The 20,355-nt window shown below is 39.1% G+C and overlaps 1 protein-coding gene across 1 annotated transcript in view; it reads right to left on the bottom strand.

Annotated features, from left to right (window-relative positions):
• Positions 1–19,006, bottom strand: part of ST8SIA4 (ST8 alpha-N-acetyl-neuraminide alpha-2,8-sialyltransferase 4) — a 44,482-nt gene extending 25,476 nt beyond the window's left edge. The window contains exons 1-2 of the mRNA XM_010165763.1: positions 18,881–19,006; positions 8,642–8,899 (exon numbers count right to left, since the gene is read on the bottom strand). Of these exons, the coding sequence (XP_010164065.1) occupies positions 8,642–8,899; positions 18,881–18,984 (362 nt within the window). The 5' untranslated portion in view covers positions 18,985–19,006. The remainder of the gene's footprint in view (positions 1–8,641; positions 8,900–18,880) is intronic.
• Positions 19,007–20,355: the final 1,349 nt, after the last annotated feature.

Here is a 20,355-nt window from a genome sequence, read left to right as displayed (position 1 = left end):
AATAGCCTGCAAGCTTTTATATTCAGGTTCATATCCAGATTCCTGTAAGAATCAAAACTGCCATCTTGAATTCAAGGATTCTTACATTTTAAGAAAAACTTGGATGTGAAAGTACTCTCTAACCAGTCTATCTGCAGGAAGCACATCACCCTAACACCTGTGTATATGTAGCATATAATTTCACCCAGTTCTTCAAATAAAGGTGTGCAGCAGCACTGTGATAATTTTCACGCACACATACACACAAAAAAGGGAGATTTTTTTTTTTTAAAGTACAAACCTCCTACCTCCCCCTGCCAAATCTGCCAAATCTAATGATTAGTAAAATGTATGGATTCTCACATGTTATGTATAGTTATTTGGCTCCTGATAAAACTAAAATTGCTTCAAACTAACTATAGGGAACTGGATTAGCAGAGAACCCCCTGACATAACCCACTTCATCCCAGTTCTTATCCTCTGCACGGTACAACAGAGAATGTCTTATGAGAGCTGCAAGTCACGTAGTACAGCGTAATTATGGATTCTATTAATGCACACAAGAATCACATTTGTCTTTTAAGATGTTCCATGTAAAATATACCATTATTTACCCTATATCCCCTTTTATAACATAATTCTACAAGAATCCTGAATTTATGACTGACTTAACTTTAGTTATAATTTTTGTAACATCACCTGCTAACGAACTTCATTACTTCTTGTTGCCCAAACTAGAACCTATACTGATAATCATTAAATTCTTTCTTCCTAACATCTTCCTCAACACCAGCGACTGAAATGAAAGTTATCCTCAATTGATGCAGCATAGTGAAGTGACAGAAAAGGTCTAAGTGGTATTTTAGAAATGGTAGCAAAACACATTATTCAGCATTTTATTGTGAATTCTTTGCTGCAATACTGCCCGTGAATTAGGGTCTTACTGTTCTTTCCAATTCCACTTCTTTCACACCAAAATAAAGAAAGGAATTTCTATCACTGAAAGTCTGTTGTATATGGAAAAAAATACAGCAGTGAAATATTGAGAAGGATATTTTATTGTAAGAAAACCTGAGAAATTGAACTTAGTAGTTTCCTGATACCTGTATCTTTCTCTTTTTATGTGAAAAGATACCTGTATCTTTCTCTTTTTACACATTACTGCCTATAAATGGCATATTCTATAGGCCTATTATCAAAATGCTACAGAAGTGTTACTATTCTGCGATAGAAAACTTAAAAAATTCGGCAACACTATGAGACAGAAAGGGTTTAAAAATATAATAAAATAATAATAAATAATCCTTGCTATAAATTCGGGATCATTTTTTTTGTTTTGGAGAAGTATTTTGGGGTCGTGAATTTGGAATGTAGAAAAAAGCAGTAGTTTGACCATTCAGAAATTAAGAACAGCAAAAAAAGCAAAATTTAGACTGAGAATATTGTGAACATTGTCACACTTCTTAATCAAAACATTCAGTGAATAAGCAAATGGATTAGTGACACTTTCCCACATTTGAAATTGTTCAGAAAACCACTAAATTAAAAACTCTGTACTATCAACAAAAAGAGTAAGCAACTGTAAAAGAATTTTATCCTTTTATGTCAGGATAATTACAGAAAGAGTCAGGCTAACCCTATGTGCTCTACATTTGGATGCTCATAAGACATCTATTTACGAAACCACTTTGGAATCTTTGATCATTTGTGTATGGGTTTACAGAAGTCACTTCTTACTGCTGTTTCCTTAGCTTTCTAAATTTCTGTTCTTAAATCTCCTCCCATATCACCTACATAAGAATTAACTTCCTTCTTATTAAAAAAAATCAGGAAGTTGAACCAAAGTTGGAATTATAAATGTTGATGGAGGGCACCCAGTACTGTGGCCCACCACTGCAGGTAGCACCAGGTACTAGGTACTGACAGAGCAAGAGACGCAGTTTCGTAAGAGGATATCCTTGTATCAGCACTCACCTCTTAATGGGCTGCCTGGAGTAGCAGTCCTGCAAGAACCCTTCCAGCAGCTGAAGAAGTTGTGAGGTAAAGCCAAAAATGGACAACGTGGCCACAAGAGGACAGGCCTTCTCCAAGGTTCTCCTGAGGAGGAGGCCACTGATGTCTAACTTGACTGGAAACATTGGCACTCCCCCTTTCTCAGGCACCCAAATCACCGAGCAAGAACATACAAAGACAGTAGCTTTCAGGCTTTCTTCTGCTTTCTTTTAATGTTTCAATGTAATGTAACAATTTGTAGGAAAAGACATAGGGCAAAACCAGAGCTACCACATTTTAGAGCTGAAAAACGTCTAATGAGGTAGTCAAATGTATTCAAATACTGTTTTTAATGTTTTAAAATGAGACTGCAAAATTGGCAACTTTGCTTTCAACAGATCTGCTGTCTTCAAGCATCCAGCTCTACTGACACAATGGTTATGCTCTAAGCAATGTGTATTAAATAAATATCAGGACATAAAAGCTGATACAAGTAACAACAAAAAAAAAATCCATAATATAAGTACACTGATATTCTACATTTTTTATTCTGATAAATTTACGATTGTTTTTCCTATCATCTGAAGGAACAACACAGAACAAATAAGTTACTACCACTCTCTGTTTCCATATTAATATTGGCAGAGAAATTTAAATTGTTCTCCTGAAATAAGCAACTACACTTCCACGGTATGGTTAGAAGGTCTGTCCTTTTCTTCTTCATGAACAGATACACTGTCTTCTGCTCACATCACAATTGCCTGCCCATAAAATCAAGACATCAGGGAGGATTCAGACACATTATCCTCCTCCTTGCATAGGATAAAACAACAAATTTATTAAAGGACTACAAGTTTTTCCCTTATCAACGTCACTAACCACAAGAACTGCCAAAAAATGAAAGTCAAAGGACACTGGAAAAATAAATAAATAAAGAAGAGTTGTAATATATAAACTAGGCATTTCAATCCAAAGAAAGAAGCAATTAATATCCTCTCATAGCTGTTCCTTGTCAGAGCAGTCCTAAGCTAGTCAAAAAGCGTCACTCAACAGGCCTATAGTCCAACTGAAATGAAACTCAGTCCATCCCAGTCAGGCTAATTTTGTGCCACTGCCAGCAACCGAAGTCCAGAGCCTGGAGAAGAATCATAGATTGGCAGGAGAGCACCTGAGGAGTGGCACAATGGAATTCTAGCCATTCCAGCCAGTAGGTGAGCTTCATCTGAGGCCCAATTTAAATGTCTCTATACAAATGCATGCAGCATGGGAAATAAACAAGAGGAATTAGAGACATGCCTGCACACCTGCAGGGCTGTGATCTGATAGGCATCACAGAGACATGGTGGGACGGCTCTTATGACTGGAGCATTGGAATGGAGGGATACAGGCTCTATAGGAGGGACAGGCAGGGGAGATGAGAAGGGCCTGTCATCCTCTAAGTCAGTGACCAGCTGGAGTGCATATGGAGCTCTGCCTGGGGATGGATGAGAAGCTGACTGAGAGTCTGTGGATTAGGATCAGAGGGAGCACAAGGACAGGCGACATTAGAGTGGGGGTCTGCTCCAAGCCACCAGACCAGAAAGACTGAATAGATGAGGCCCTCTATAGACAGATAGGAGCAGCCTAATGTTCACAAGCCCTGGTCCATATGGGGGACTTCAACCACCCCAACATCTGTTGGAAGGACAACACAGCAGGGTTTAAGCAACACAGAAGGTTCCTGGGATGCGTTGATGACAACTTTCTTCTTCAAGTGATCGAGAAGTTGATGAGGAGAGATGCTATGCTGGACTTTGTTCTTACCAACAATGAGGGGGTGGTGAGGAATGTGAAGCTCAAGGGCAGTCTTGGATGCAGTGACCATGAAATAGTGGAGTTCAAGATCCTTAGGGTAGCAAGGCGGGTGCATAGCAGGCTCACTACCCTGGACTTCAGGAGAGCAGACTTTGACCTTTTCAGGGACCTGCTGAGTAGAATTCCATGGGATAAAGCCCTGGAGGGAAGAGGGGCCCAAGAAAGCTGGTTAATATTCAAGGATCGCCTCCTCCAAGTCCAGGAGTGATGCATCCAAATAAAGAAGTGAGGCAGAAATGTGAGGAGGCCTGCATGGGTGAACAATTTGCTCCTGGACAAACTCAAAGACAAAAAGGAAGCCTACAGAGGGTGCAAGCGAGGACACATGACCTGGGAGCAATACAGGGAAATGGTCTGAGCAGCCCGAGATCACATGGGAAAAGCTAAAGCCCTGACAGAATTATATCTGGACAGGGGCATCAAGATTGACAAGGAAAACTTTTATAGGTGTGTTGGGGATAAAACAAAGACTAGGAAGAATGTGAGCCCTCTCTGGAAGGAAACGGCCAATCCACTCACCCAGGATATGGAGGAGGGTGAGGTATTCAATGATTTCTTTGCCTCAGTCTTCACTAACAAGTGTTCGAGTCACACAGCCCAAGTCACAGAAGGCAGAGGCAGGGAATGGGAGAATGAAAAGCTGCCCAGTGTAGGAGAAGATCAGGTTTGAGACCATCTGAGGAACCTTAAGGTGCACAGGTCCATGGGACCTGATGAGATGCATCCACGGGTCCTGAGAGAACTGGCGGATAAACTTGCCAAGCCACTATTAATCATATTATAGAAGTTGTGGCAGTCTGGTGAAGTTCCCACTGACTGGAAAAGGGGAAATATAACCCCCACTTTTAAAGCAGGAAACAAGGAAGATATGGGGAACTATGGGCCAGTCAGTCTCACCTGATTTCATCTGGCAAGATCATGGAGCAGATTCTCCCAGAAACTATGCTAAGGCACATGGGAAGTGAGGAGGAGATTGGAGACAGCCAACATGGCTTCACCAAATTTGGTGGCCTTCTGTGATGGAGGTTGTCCTGGTGGAAAAGGGAAGAGCAACTGATGTCATCTCCCTGGACTTGTTCAAGGTGTTTGACACTGCCCTGCATGACATCCTTGTCTCTTAAGTTGGAGAGGCATGGACTAGATGGATGGACCACTCAGTGGATAAGGAATTGGCTGGATGGTCGCACTCAAATAGTTGTGGTCAACAGCTCGATGTCCAATTGCAGACCAGTGATGAGTGGTGTCCCTCAAGGGTTAGTATTGGGACTGGCACTGTTTAACATCTTTGTCAGCACCAAGCTGTGTGGTTTGGTCGACACACTGCAGGGAACAGATGCCATCCAAAGAGACCTTGACAGGCTTGAAAGGTGGGTAAACCTCATAAAGTTCAACAAGGCCAAGTGTCAGGTCCTGCACCTGGGTCCAGGCAACTCCAGCACAAATACAGGCTGGGCGAAGAATGGATCTCGAGCAGCCCTGAGGAAAAGGACTTGTGGGTGCTACTGGACAAGAAGTTCAACATGACCTGGCAATGTGCACTTGCAGCCCAGAAGGTTGCATCAAAATCAAGCAGGAGGTGATTCTCTCCCTTTACTCTGCTCTTGTGAGGCCCCACCTGGAGTACTGTGTCCAGTTCTGGGGCCCCCAACATAAGAAGGACATGGACCTACGAGAGTAAGTCTGAAGGAGCGCCACCAGGATGATCAGGGGGCAGGAGCACCTCTCCTATGAGGACAGGCTGAGAGAGTTGGGGCTATTCAGCATGGAGAAGAGAAGGCTCCGGGGAGACCTTCTAGCGGCCTTCCAGTACCTGCAGAGGCCTACGGGAAGGCTGGGGAGGGACTTTTTACAAGGGCAGGTAGGGATAGAACAAGGGGAAATGGCTTTAGACTGGAGGAGGTTAGGTTTAGATTAGATATTAGGAAGAAGTTTTTCACTGTGAGGGTGGTCAGACACTGGAACAGGTTGCCCAGAGAAGTTGTGGATGCCCCCTCCCTGGAAGTGTTCAAGGCCAGGTTGGATGAGGTTTTTTTACCTGTGTCCAAAATATAAGCTGTGTTTTTCCAGAAGTCCTATGTAACTAATGCATTTCAAAATGTACCACTTACTATAACAAGTTCATCTGTTCTCTAAGATGTAACAGATAACACAGTCCTGGTATGAGAATTTCAGCATAAGGAAGAGCAGCCAATGGGGGGATAAGATGTACTGGAGACCTGCTTATACTGAAAAATTATTAAGCTTAGTGCAAAAACGACCCTTATTCATGCACTTTCAGAGACGTCTAAAGACGAATTGTATAGTTTTGTAAAATGTGCTAACACAATTATATGTTTGCTTGCAAGCATGCTTATTATTTGACTTTAGTTTATGTGCCTATTTTTAAACAGTTTTCGTTACAGAGGTATTCTAATTATCCTGTGTCTCTCTTGGATCAATGTTCTTTTAAGAGACATTGTTATATAGGAGGAATATGCTGGAATATCTCAAAGGAGTATGGGCAGTTATTAGTAACACAGGATGACTTTCAAAGTCATTGACAGATACTATCAGACTTAAATTAATTAAAGTGCTAAGTACTGACATTCTTCCTTACCCTTAAGAAAGCATATATTCTGTGTCTTTATCAGTTATTACTAACATTTTCATGCTATCTTTATAGGAACATTAAAATTAAGGATATTGATATTGTAGTGTAATGCACATGCTGCTGGATGTCTGTTGTGTCCTCTTCAGTTTCACAGATCTTCACTATCAGTTTTATAATGAAATTAATAGTATTGCTGGTGTTAGATCTAAGATTGGAACTGTTGCTTTAAGAAATAACTCTCTCAAAAACACACACTTTTGCTTAAGATCTCAAAAAGAACGTACAGCACTGTCAAAATCACTTGACTAGTATGTTTAACCAAAATTGCATGACATACTTGTCACAGCATGTAGGCATAACACACTCAGCATCAGGAGATTCTACAAAAAATTTGTTCATCAGCCTAGCTGCATACAGTACATACAGTAACTGCTTTTCAGAACAACGTCAGGTGGTGAGTAGACTGCATTTTACTGAGAAATCAGCTGAAAGCAAAGAGAGTAACAGTGTGTCATGGTACATTTTAATGCCAGAATTCTAATAGCTGTAGAGCTTAGTGGTTATGAAGTACGCCAGTATCATTAGACCACACGTTTACATCATGTTGCATACCATTTTTTTAAAAGAAGAGGAATGTAGGAAACCATAACTCTTCGAAGAAGGCTCTGCCTTTTTCTTTAACTCGAAATAAAAATGAATTTACTGCTATTTACTTTAAATAGATGTTATGTACCTATGCACCCATCCAGATAAATAGTCATACAGTTTAATGTATAATATGTGAACTTCCAAAATGTTTAACTCTGATTTGTAAATCCAAAGTTTCCACTGTATTAAAACTCTCTATAGGCTGCATGATAAAGTATTCTAATCCCAGAACCTTATAAAGATTATTATCCACAATAAGATCAGACTAACTAGTTGTTACACTGATCACTTTCCTACTCATACACCATATGAGAGATGTTTTTCCAGTTTAAATAACTGATCAGCAGCAATAACTTACTGATGTTCATATTAAGCTTCTTTTATTCTTGCACAAATCTTTAAGAATATTATCTTTACTCCACATGGCCTGATTTAGTTATATCATTTATCATCACTTAATTTCATGGCTAGTTAAAACATAAAGATCTAGAAATGCAGTATCTAAATGTTTATGTAGTCCTGTTAAATAAATCACCTTAAATCTCTGAGAGAGTACAAAAGCATGCCACAGGCTAACTGTGGTTTAGAAATCCAGTATTTATTTTTGGATCCCTTCTGCAGTAAGGAAGACTATAGTGGTACAGGTAAAACAAGTAAGGAAAATGAGAGTAGTGTGTTATTGTTTCAGTTGCCACTTGCTAGTACACCTGTCAAATAAAATATCTTTCATGTGTATATCTGGTTTTGATTTATGTATAGAAAACCTGTAATTTTTTTTTTCCATATCCTTTCGATATTTTTTTGCCACCATCTCTCTTCAAGGTGAGAAAACAAAAAGCGAGTAACTCACAATAACAATTTCTATATTGTCTTCTGTCACTGCCTTTCTGTTGTCTACCCTTTCATCCTTCTCAAACCAAACCAACAGAAGCTTCTGCTTCAAAAGCAAATGGACCTGTCTCTTGCCCAGCCTTCTCTATATCCATATGCCAGGCTGTCAAATGAGGCCAGCTATTCCTCTTTATTTCCTATTGATATGTGAAGTCCACAGGTATTCCATAGTGTATGTCTGAAGTATGCCCAAACTGCAGGGATACACTGTTAGAGTAATGTGAAGGGCTTTAGATATATGACTTCCAATTACCTTAATGGCAGCCATCTGGTTCAACATCAATACATCACCATGAAATTTTACCCTATATTGCAAATAAGTAATGTAGTAAATTACAATAGGCCATCTTATTGGCCAAGAGCTAAGAGCTCTCTTTTGAAAGAGAAAACATTTTGTATTTATTCTAACAAGGCCTCCATAAGAATATTTATTTTGCCTGGAATAAAGACAACAAACAGCAAAAATAAGTAGCATAAACCTCTCTCCTCCAGCCCTTGTTTTATTTTCACTGTAAAAATAATCTTCTTGCCAACAATATGGGTATGTATTTAAATTTGGGGAATCACACAGTGAAGTGTACTGTTTCAGAGAATGCCTGAGATTTGTATCTCAGATTAAAATATTTTTCCCAGCCTTTGTCCAAGAAACATAGCAGGCTGTACCTGCAACAGCAGATAAAAACTCACCTTATTACAAAGTCATGGTTATCAATCTCTTTTCCACATCCACTGTCCAGAAGGATGCCAGAATTTCCAACAACTGCACAGGTTTTAAATCGACGATTCTTCATTGGGGAAACTTCAGGGAGAAGGCTATGCAAATCCTGAGAAACACTGAGGGTGCGACGTCTGTCTAATACATAGTGGATTACATCTCCTGGCTTGAGGTTGCTTTTGACCACTGAGACATCTCTTTCAGCATCCAAGAACTGAAGAATGTTCTTTCTGAGTTGACAGAAAAAAGCACAGATAAAACCCAACACTGCTGGCATGGAGTGCATGGAGTTTTATCTAACAGTAATACAGACTGTTACAGAGCACACAACATAAAGCAGAAGATAGATAGCGTCAGACAGACTATGGTCATTTCCCATGCTCTAGAATAGAATTAGAGCAAAGCTGCTAGGACTAAGTTCTTGGTTACAATATAACACATAAATACTACAGTGATATAGAGCTTAATAACTTCCTACAGACAAAGCTACTGCGAGACCAAGAGAAGATGACTTTCGAAATTAGAAGGTATACTATTCTGGACTATTTGACAAAACTTTGGAATAAACACATATTTGAAAAGACCAGAGAAGTTTGTTTTCATAGAAACATCATATAAACCTAGTTAAATAGATGAGGTACTTATGATTTAAGAAATAAATGCTTCACTATAATCTCATCTCTCACTAATCAGCTTGCTTCAGGAATGGCCATGTTTTCTTACAGTTTCTTTCTACATGTTTTCTTTCTTATTTCATCATAAGAACAACATGTTCAGTTTACTGTAAACTTGCTCCTAATTAACTGAAGTTCAGACAGTTACCCTAATTAACGTTAATAGTCTTTTATATAAATTTTGTACTCTTTTACCATCTTAAAAACATACTGCAAATTAAACTACTGTAGCCTAGGGTCTAGTCAAACTGCTAGCTGAACTCACAGTAACACTTACTAACTCTATTATCACTTTAAATCAGGTTAGTCCCATCCTTTATCTTTCTTCTCTGTGATTGTTTAAACTATTAGCAAGATTCTGACACACATGATCAAGATACAAGGGTTTAACAAGCTACCATGGGTCACGTTAAGTACGGTAATTAAACAGTTGTACACTCCCAGTCCACAGCAAGTAACAGGTGAAGTCTGCTTAAGTATCAGCTAAAGAAGTTAAGTCATGGTAACTGTACCTGCTTATAGGGGTGGGAACATGGATCTAAAAGGTGGCACACTTTCAATATGTAAGTTCAAAAAAGACACTTTTAATAACTATAGCTATGTAATAACTGATACCTGCACTGGCAGTGTTGAGCAGTTTTCCGTACACATTTATCCTTAGTATAAAAAGCTGAGAAGGACTCACGGCCAGAGCTGCAGGACATACTGGTAACTCAGGATTGCAAATGAGCAATGCCTTACAAGCTTGCGTCCACCCCTGCTCTGCAAAGCATGTAGGTTTGTGAAGAGGCATAGAGATCATATCTGAACTTAAGCATCACTTAAGTACAATACACTTAATGAAACAGATGCGTAGTTCTGAGCTGGGGCAGGGTATTCACTACATGTAAATTCAAATAGAAATTTTGCCTCTGCAACTCTTAACAAGACAAGAAGAAAAACAGAAACTTTATATTTTCCACTGCTGTCAGCATGTACAGTGCAATTTAAAACAGAATAGACATCTTATTGATTCAGAAAATGCTGTTTTTATGTAGTAAGTTTTTAGAGCAGAACTTGCTAAGTGCAGATCAAAACAGGAAAAGATAACTAGAGATGCCAGTCTAGCAGTTGCAACACACACTGAGAGACATAAAGGGGAAATAACCCCCTACAAGTGAAAAAGGATGAACTATAGGAACACCATGCTCACCAGCCAGCTCTTGTGTCACTGCCTCAAGAGGGAAGAATATGCCTGAAACTTGCAACAAAATACTCACCCTGGAACTGACCTTAAAAGCCATAGGAGAAGTGAAACATAATGAAAACATTTTTTTCAAGTGTTTCCTTTTATTTCTTAAACTAGGACTAGGAAAAAACATCTTGGGCTGTCTGTTACAGCTGTCATATATGAATGAGGCAGCATCAGAGCAAAACCAGCTTGTGCTGAGGCATATGAGGGGTTCAGAATAATGGAGCAGGATAGACAACATTAAAATTGTGTTTAAAGGTTTCAGAAAAGCCAGACAAGGTAATTCTGTAAAAGGAAGATTAAGACTCCACTTCAGCCTGTAAACTGAATAGAGTTAAAATCCCCATGGGTTTGATAAGCTTCACTCTGTGTGTACTCTGCAGCACATATATAAATTGCTACAAAATGAAACAGAGCAAGAAAGAAGGAATTGCCCAATCTAGCAGTATTAAAAATGATTAAGATTCTTCATTACCTGTGAACAGTGCTACCAGAGATCTCGCTGTAAAGCACAAGATGAATGCATCAAAAGTTACCAACAGTGTCAGCTTCACATGCACTCTGACGTGAGAGGGGGTGACCACAAATGAGTTTCAAAAAACTATTATGTGAATTTACAGAAACCTAGGGCTTTTTTTAAAAAGTCACGTGATGATTAGAAGATTTGCTTTAGTAATTTAAAGCACCCAAACCTGATATCTACAATGAAGGGGCCTCATACTGTTTCTGTTAGCAAACCAAGTAGCAAAATTTGTGCATGAATAGAGTACCTAGTGTATTATTTTAAAACATAAGAGAAAGGCAGTGAAGTTATGCAAACAGTGTCAAAACAGACAGAGCTGAAATTTCCAAAATGTGAAAACAATTTATTTTTCAATAAAATTTTGAGATGGCCAAAGGCACCGAATCTTAGTATCTTCTCATATATTTAAAAATGTTTTTTTATCTGAACTTGTCAGTAGCATATTCAATTAAATGTATGCAGAGGTATTACAGTACACATAAGAATCCTTGTATAAGAGATGTTTAAATATTTTAATTGATTAATCTAACTGTATCCAGATAACTTTTAATACTGAAAGAAATATGATTAAGAATGCAGATATTCATGGTATTGTTTTAAGTTCCTCTGTGCTACTGACTTATCTGTACCTTGGGATAATAGTACTTCCCATTTTCATGTAAGTGCTAAGACAAAATAAACCTACTAAGGGATATGACAAAAACTGAAAGTACATACATGAGTGTCTTGATCAGTCTTGATGCTGGTTAATAATAAGAACTTGTTTAAATCTCTGTTCTGTCCCACAAAGAGCACTGAAAACAGCACAAGTAAACAGACATGACAAAATAATTTAAAATAAGTGCTAATCCACATCCAGCTGCATATGAAGTTCAAAAGCAAGCTTAATTATTGAGGAAGGAAAAAAACAGCATGATTTTTAGTAAACCTTGAAGCAAAGGTGTTCTACAACCTTAAGCTAAAATGTGTAAAGAAACTGTTTTATCTGAGGTGGGCTTCACATTTTGTTTTATTAAAACTGTATCTGGGGTGTGGCAGGTAAGGCTGATGTGGCTCACTCTTATCTGAAGCTATGCAGCTGTTTGCAACATGTTTACATGACACACAAACACATGGTGTCCCAATCTGTGGTTGACCTAGAGTTTTTCTTTGATAACCAGAAACAGATGTTCATAGTATTTAAATACCAACTACAACTCCCAGTTATCTGATAAAGTACATGTAACAGCATTGCCTCTGAACAGCTTTCCAAATGATATAAATATGTATTGCTCTGGGGCAACATGTTGACATTTTTCTAGTTATGTGCATTTTTCTGGTTCTATTTTATACTGTAGTCTTTGTACTACACAACTATTACATAAGGGCGAACTCTCCCTCATCTCAGAACTGTGTGGATTAAGGAAAGAAAACAAATCACTTAAACATTTGACTTTCAGGATTAAGATTAAATTTATAGTTTTAGAACCCAAGGTAATGGACTAAATGAACTCAATAGATATTTTGAAGGAATGATCCATAAACTAAGGGAACGATATTTGTGCATATATGTGTATATAGATAGAAACCTGAGCATGACGTAAATGGTATGGAATAAGGGGTAGATACTGTCCCGGTTTTGCTAGCATAGAGTTAATTTTCTTTTTAGTAATTAGAATAGCTGTATTTTACTTCCAGTGTTTCAGTTCAGACATATTATGAGAAGAACGTTGATAACAGTACTGGTGTTATTAGTTGATGCTGGAGCTCAAGGCCACGGTGTTTGGCTGCTTTACAGCTGCACTAGGACTGGGAGGGGGAAGCGCAGTGAATAGCAAAACCCAAAACTGGCATCTGGATGTGCCAATGAAATATTCCAGATCATATCACGTCATGTCAGTATATTAACCAGGGCTGACCAGAAGAGAGGGTATTCTCTTGGGGATCGCTGGGGATCACGCTTCTGGGGTTTCAGTTCGGGACCGTCTGGGCTCCAGGATCATTAGCTGGCACAGGTCTGGCATTGGTCAGCGGGCGGTGAGCACTGTGTATCACTCATTTGTATAGTCTGTTATCACTGTTGTTATCATTATCATTTTATTTTAATTAGTAAATAGTTTTTATCTCAACCCATGAGTTTCATTGCCCTCTTCCTTCCAATTCTCTCCCCTACTCCCTGGGTGAGGGGGGGGGAGGGTGATAGAGCAGGCTGGGTTTGGCTGCAAGCAAAAGGGTGAATCCACCGAAACCACCACATAGAGATTGTCAAGAACACTGAAATATGACTTCCACTTTTTTTTCTAGGAAAATAATTCCTTTTGAGCAAGGCAGTGCCAGAAATCCTTGGTTTTGGGGCATCTGGACCCCAGCTGTAGGGGGAAGCCCTGAAATGTATCCTCAGGACCCAGGAAGCTGGGCTAGCTCACCAGCAAACACATTATGGAAACAGAGATAGACTGAGTGATTTATCTAGTCCACACTCTGCCCCCACTGAAGATGCGCCTTCACTTACATCACCCGCAGGTCTTGTTTATCTAATGTATTCCTAACAACCTGCTGTGGTGGGGATTCAGCAAACTCCCCATATAATCTTCATTTGGTGGTGGTTTTTTTCTTTTTTTTTTTTTTTTTAAAAAAAAAGACAAACAAAACATACAAAATCCTTTTAATATATAATTACTAAATGTCCAGTGACATCTCACCCCCAAAAGACTCCCATCCCATTGAAATTACTGCATATTTTCATTCACTTCTTTCTATTTCATTTTTTAAATACTCCAAGATTCGGATTTGTTAAAAACCACACCTAACTGCAACTAACCATTTGCAAGGCTCCTGGCATTCACCAGCCCATGGAGGACCACACAAACAAAACTGCTGTGTTACAGGAAAGTTCCTCCTCTGGCTCTGTCTCCATTCTAGCTTTCCTCACACCCTTCAGGGCACCCCACTCTCCCTTAACCAGAAAGGGCACTTAAGTAGCCGAAGCCCATACTAATCCGGCACAAACCTTCTGTGGTCATTCAAAAGGAAAAAAGGCCTTTAAAATAGAATGTGACCCAAATACTGCTTACCATATGAAGGCCAGACATATGTCAGCTCTTCATGAATTTAAGCAAGCTAAAGTCAAAAGAAAGGAGTCAATGGAATTAATCACTGACAGTAAACACTTACTTTTCAGTTGAGGCAAGAGTCTAAGGAGGCAAAAACCCCTTGATGTTTATTATGACTAAACTAGACTAGAGAGAGAGCCTCAGTTTGCATGTCTTAGAGACACAGAACACCTGAAGGAAACAGTGCAACTGGCCACAAAATGTTTCTCCAAAAGCTACAGAGAATTGTACTGTTCCATTGCCAGTTCAGTATTTACTGCTTGCACTCTGGGGACTTACAGCTGTCTCATACTGACTTGAGAGATAAACAGTGATAATAATCTGAACTTTCTAAGGGGGAAGTTGCACCTTTTTTTTAATGATGCTGTTAGCATCTTGCAAGTTCTCACACTTTTCTGACAGGGAATTTCCACTCATCAAGTTCGCTGTTACATTGCAAAGAGATAAATACATCCTCAATACTTTTCTTCTTTTTCCATTTTGCCTTCCTGCAATTCAAAACCTTCATCTGCTCCTTCAAACAAAAATGCCCACATTTAATCAAAAGTAAGTGGAAGAAGACAGTCACACACTGAGATATCAGACTGTAGTTCATTCATACAGGTCACAGATATGTTGAAGGCTTCAGATAGGTTTGTACCATCTCAGACACGTATCTCCTTTCTGAAAGCATGGCCATCAATTCAACTGAAATTTCCTAATTTCCATAACTGGAAAACCTTCACTTTGTTACCGAGAGTAAAAAAAGGACTTAAGTTACAAAATCTTGCAGAAGGTGGATTCTTTCTCTTCTTCATGACTGAAATAATTTAAACAGAAGGGGAGCCAAGCAAGCAGTCTTCTTCCCTTAAGCACAGGAATTACCAATTATTCTTCAAAGAATAATTGTCAGCAATCAGAAAGTAACATCAGCTGGAAAAATTACTCTCCCACTAGAGCAATCCTGACTGTCAAAGTAGCAAATCTGATACAGTCTCAAGGAATAAATACTCTTACCTTCATTTAGTATAGTCAACCTCACACTGCAAGACCACCACTGTTCACATTAACAGTTGCAATAATAGAGTATGAATATTCATCATCTACACAGTGCATGCAATGTACTTTGGAGGGCTGAACAGTTAGTTTAATCATGAGAACACTCTAGGAGATTGCTAGACATTTTTGAAGTTAGCCCTCATAGGTCTGTAAGTGTAAAAATATTTATGGCTAACATGTTTCTTACTGCTGTGACAGAAAAGAAAGTCATATAGCAAACTGCCGGTAAAAGAAGAATGCACATTGTTTAGTCAGCATCAGAGTGGAACACGTGTAACTAAGGGCTGTATGTGGCTTCCTCAAGGGAAAGCATGTCAAACTTCCCTCCCTCACCACTGAGTGCTGTAACTGACTGAATATGCTATGCACGTTAGGAAAGTGGATTTCTGGGAAGAATATGACTGGCTGGTAGCACCGATTCCTTTCATACAGTTGATGTCAAACTTTGGCCCTAAGTCACATTAATTTAAAAACTTTTACTGGTTCAGTGAAAACACCTGCTCTCTGCCCCAGTGTTCGTGATGGTAACTATTTAATGTCAAAACAAGATGTGGTGGTTTGACCCACAGTGGGACCATGCAGTCCTGCATTCACTTCCCAAACCCAGTGATATGGGATGGAAGACACAACAAAGGGGACAAGGGATTAGGAATGAAGGACAAGGAGGGCTCATTCACCAGTTATGGTCACAGGCAAAACAGATTCAACTTGGGGAAGAAAAATCAATTTAATTTGTTGCCATTCATCTAACTAGACATAACAACCACATCTTACAACACCTTCCCACCAACCCCTTCCTTCTTCTCAGTCTCAAATCACTTTGCTACCCATGTCCCTATCTTCCCCCCAACAGGGGTCAGGGAATGGGGGTTTAGTCACTTCACCTCTGCCACTCTTCCCAGCATGGAAGTTCAGGAACAAGATGTTCCAGAGCAAGTTTCCCATGGAGTCACAGACCTCTTCAGGCTGAGCTCCCGGCTCCAGCATGGGGACATCCACAGGCTGCAGACGCACCCCCCACTCTGGGGGTCCACCCCCACACTGGCATTGAGTGACTCTCGGGGGCCCAATTCCAGTCACACTTGCCCTCAGGCTCAGCTTCTCTGCTCCACTGTGGACTCCTCCATGAATTACACATAGGTTTCTGCTCCGCCCTTGAATCCCCAGGGGCTGCAGGGTACTTTGTCTTCTCCTACTCCATCAGGTGAACTGGGTGTGGGTCTCTGTCTTTCCCCTCCTCCTCTTTACTCTGGCAACGAAGCTCTCTCTGTCTGTCTGTCCTTTGTTTAGGCTGATGGTCATCTTTTGTTAGGCCAATGGCCTCTCCTCCAGGTTCACCCCCACCTACTTCTTTTCAGGACAGTCCTTCCCCTCACAAATATGGATTCACAGAGGTGTTTCTCTAGTGCTCATTGGCTCAGCCTGAGCTGGGGGGTCTCTGCCTTGGAGCCAGGGGAGCTTTTCCCTCTCACAAGGTGGCCCTTGCCCCACTACCAAAAAAACAGCCCCCCCCCACCCACACAAACCCAACACACAAGACTACCAGTATGGGCGTCTCAATAACCTCATCTTTATGCTCTCTACTGGACAGAAAATCTTTATTCTGATAAAGTAGAACCTTTACTGCTTAAAACTGTACAAGATACATGTTTTTCTTCACTGTACTACTGAGATAAAAAAAAAAAACCACCACAAAATCACATCATGATGCTTCTTAAGAGCACATTAGTAATTTATAAATTGAGATAATTTTGCCCCCGTACAACAGTATGGAAAAAACTGATTTTGAAAATCTTTATTTTAGTAGATTGAGATGATAAATATGTAGTTAACAGGCTTTAAAAAAATCTAAAGCATTCTCTACTGTTTTGCTTTTGTCTGAATGATGTGTTTCGCTTTTGAAGGGCTAGGAGTGTCCTTTTGTGTCACTTTTGAAACAAGTGAAAAATAAGCATAATTCAAGCTTAATTTTCTCTCTTAATTTTAATCAAAAAGCCATTGAATTTTTTTTTTTTCTGGAGCAGCAAGGTGTACTGGTTTTAAACGGTGCTGAAATCACACTTAAATTTTCAACAAATGATTGAAAAAGAGTTATCTGTCTCTACTTATAGTCACTCAATGCCTTCCAAATCAGTTTACTTCACAAGTAAAACAGTGTGCTATCTTCTCCTAATTGTCAAAACCATAGCATATGATTTGAAATTTAGACAGTATTCTTCTGAAGTTATTCAATATTTCTCCATCTTAAATTGTCAGTTATGTGCATATAAATTTTAAATACTGTTACTGATACAGAAAATCTGCTTATCTTTCCTAGACTACCTTGGAGCAGAACTTAGCAGGGAACAATCATACACATGGTCAAACAGGGTGCTTTTGAACAGATAGTCTTGGAAGAAACTGCATTCCTGAGCTGCAACTCAGCTGTATTTTAGCATGACCAAAACAGGTCTTCACCATTAGGAAACCCAGGTGCCTGAGGAGCAGCTGAGTGCCTGAGGGTCCCTTAGTCTAGGTAGTCAGGGAGTGGAGATGCCACAGAGCACTTGCCAGGCAGCTGAGGCACAGCTACACACTCCAGAGCATTAATTTGCTGCCTACCCTAATTCTGCCACTCTTTTCATCCCTGATGCTGTTCCTCAGCTTTTGCAGCAGGGCTGTGCTACGTTCATCATAGCACAAGACTTCCAGAACATCAATCCTTTATTAAAACTTTGTATGTTTCTGAGCTATCGGCATCTTCTGCATGTTTTAGAATTAGAGACATAAAATGGCAGTCATTAAAAAAACCCCTCAGTTCCTCATTCAGAGAAGCCACGGTTTCATATGTGGAAACACTGCCTGTTTAAGGGTTTTGTAAGCTGTCTGTTAATTAAAAAAACAAAACAAAAACAGTAGAAAGAAACAACACAGAAACCACATTTTAATTAGATCAAATTCCTATTCAAGACGTTATATTTAGAAAATATAGTCTACTCTGCTATGTGATTGCTATTAAAAATAGTTATTTTCTATCATTTTTCAAAGAATGTGACACTCCTAGCCCTTCACACTGCTAACCCATGGTCCATACACTTCTCTCACTGGCCACCTTCCTGATTAACACAGGGAAGATACAATAACAATACAATATGATAAGATGCTTCTGCTTTTGCTTTTCTCAGGCTCCAAGGTGAGTAGACCCACTGTAACTACTAAGATACGTCAGAACTATCACTCTAACTGTGCTGTGTTTTTTCCACCCTCACCAGGAGCTTAAGGCTTTTGTTGGCCCCTTTCACTTAAGGGAAGAAAACTGCATAAGATACAGGTATTGTCAATGCCTGACCTTGTGACTTGGACCAGCCACAGAGAGTGTTGGATTTGCAGCACCTGACATCCTAGCTCTTGACTCCTACATCTAAGTTTTCTGCCTAAGCTCCTTTTGTAGTTAGGAGAGAAAAACTGGTATGTTCTTGGATTGGTATGACTTTAGAGTCTAATGTAATTTAGTTGCATTTAACATTGCACCATAAATATGTATAGTTATAAAACATCTACCTTCAACTGTATATCAAATTACTGTTTTCCAGGTCAGAAGAATTACAGGCAATATGAAATGAAAAGAATTCTAGGTAATATGAAATTAACTGCTTCTTATTTAAGACACTCACCTTATTTCCAGTACCAATGAAGAATTGATTTTCCAACCTTCTACAGCACGCTGGAAGATTGAGGAGCCACCCTTTCGAATTATCTTATCAGAGCTATTGATCATTGATCTACTCAAACTCACATCACCATCTCTGCAATGTTATAGAAAAGACACAATTACTCCAAGGTTAACTCTAGTTTCAAGTAATTTACATCACAAGCACCAATAATATTTCCTTTTATTCACAACAAATAGAATTGATTATCTCCCCTTCAGATTTATTCTGCTTGCCAAAGCAAACAAACTGTACCTGTGAGAAATCTATGGGACATCTATATCTGATACTTGAATATGCAATTTAGGAGACTAAATATGTTTGTTTGTATTTGTAATGAAATAGACATAACAAAAATTACAATAGATTCTGAAATGTGAACCTGGATCAAACTTCAGTATGTCTGTGGGGAAGATTCTGCACTTTTATGTTTCAAATTTCCAGTACTAAACTAAAAACTAAGTGTTAACTTTCAAGTCTTCGCCCAGCAATTGCTCATGTTCTACACGAGCTCCCTTTGCCTCCTACTGACTTTCACACAGGGAATTCTGTAGTTTAACAGCATACAAACACAAGTTTTTCCAAGATTTCCTGAAACTTTTTTATGCCCATGTTCAAACAACCCCAGTTGTCTTACTGTCTTAATCAGTCTTATCATATTCATAATTTTTGTCAAGTTAAAGAACAAAAAAAATTTATTATTTAAAAAAAATTATTAGAAGAATAAAAAATGTGAGGTGTCACAATGTTACCAGTTGCAATGTTATTAGCCAACAGGTTCACACATATGTGACAGAGAAGCTAAAACACTGCAAGCACAACTTAAGATGTTAGGTCTAAAATCTGTTTTTATCTCCGTATGTTTCCATTATCTTCCATCCTGTTTTCATTTAGGTGCCAGAGTAACTGTTCAGCTGCATTCAAACATAGCTGTTAAATATATCAAACTCGGTGGATATAACATTATGCCATGTAGAATGTCTTGTATCTCAGGAGTATACGCAGTAGTAATATACATAAATCTCTTCATGCTCTGAAATTCTGCAAAGAACAATAACTTCACTAAGCTTGCAAACAGAACTTTTGGCCACCAGACATTCAACCAGCAAAATGGAAAAGAGGTGAGACTGTAAGCTTTCTAGGGAATCACTGACTCTCATCTTCCTGTGGCTGTAAGTTCTTAGAACAATTGGATCCTGGTCCTTAGTAAAAGATACAGCAACATTACTACAGTATATTTATATAAACTACTAATATTTGGTAAATTAAATAGCGGACTAAACTCAAACTAACATGCAATGGGACATTAATTAAGCTAAATTAGCAAAACTGGTAACATGCAGTCATTTGCAAACAGTGTTATGATTGCAAAAGCCCCTGTAACCAATAAACTAGTATTACACACTTAATCAAACACACTGATTACTGCCAACCCTCTC

Source organism: Antrostomus carolinensis, unplaced genomic scaffold (genome assembly GCF_000700745.2).
Source record: "Antrostomus carolinensis isolate BGI_N321 unplaced genomic scaffold, ASM70074v2 scaffold1624, whole genome shotgun sequence".
Lineage (NCBI taxonomy): Eukaryota > Metazoa > Chordata > Aves > Caprimulgiformes > Caprimulgidae > Antrostomus > Antrostomus carolinensis.
Note: the sequence above shows the minus strand (reverse complement) of the source record. Positions and strands in the feature narration are given on the sequence as shown.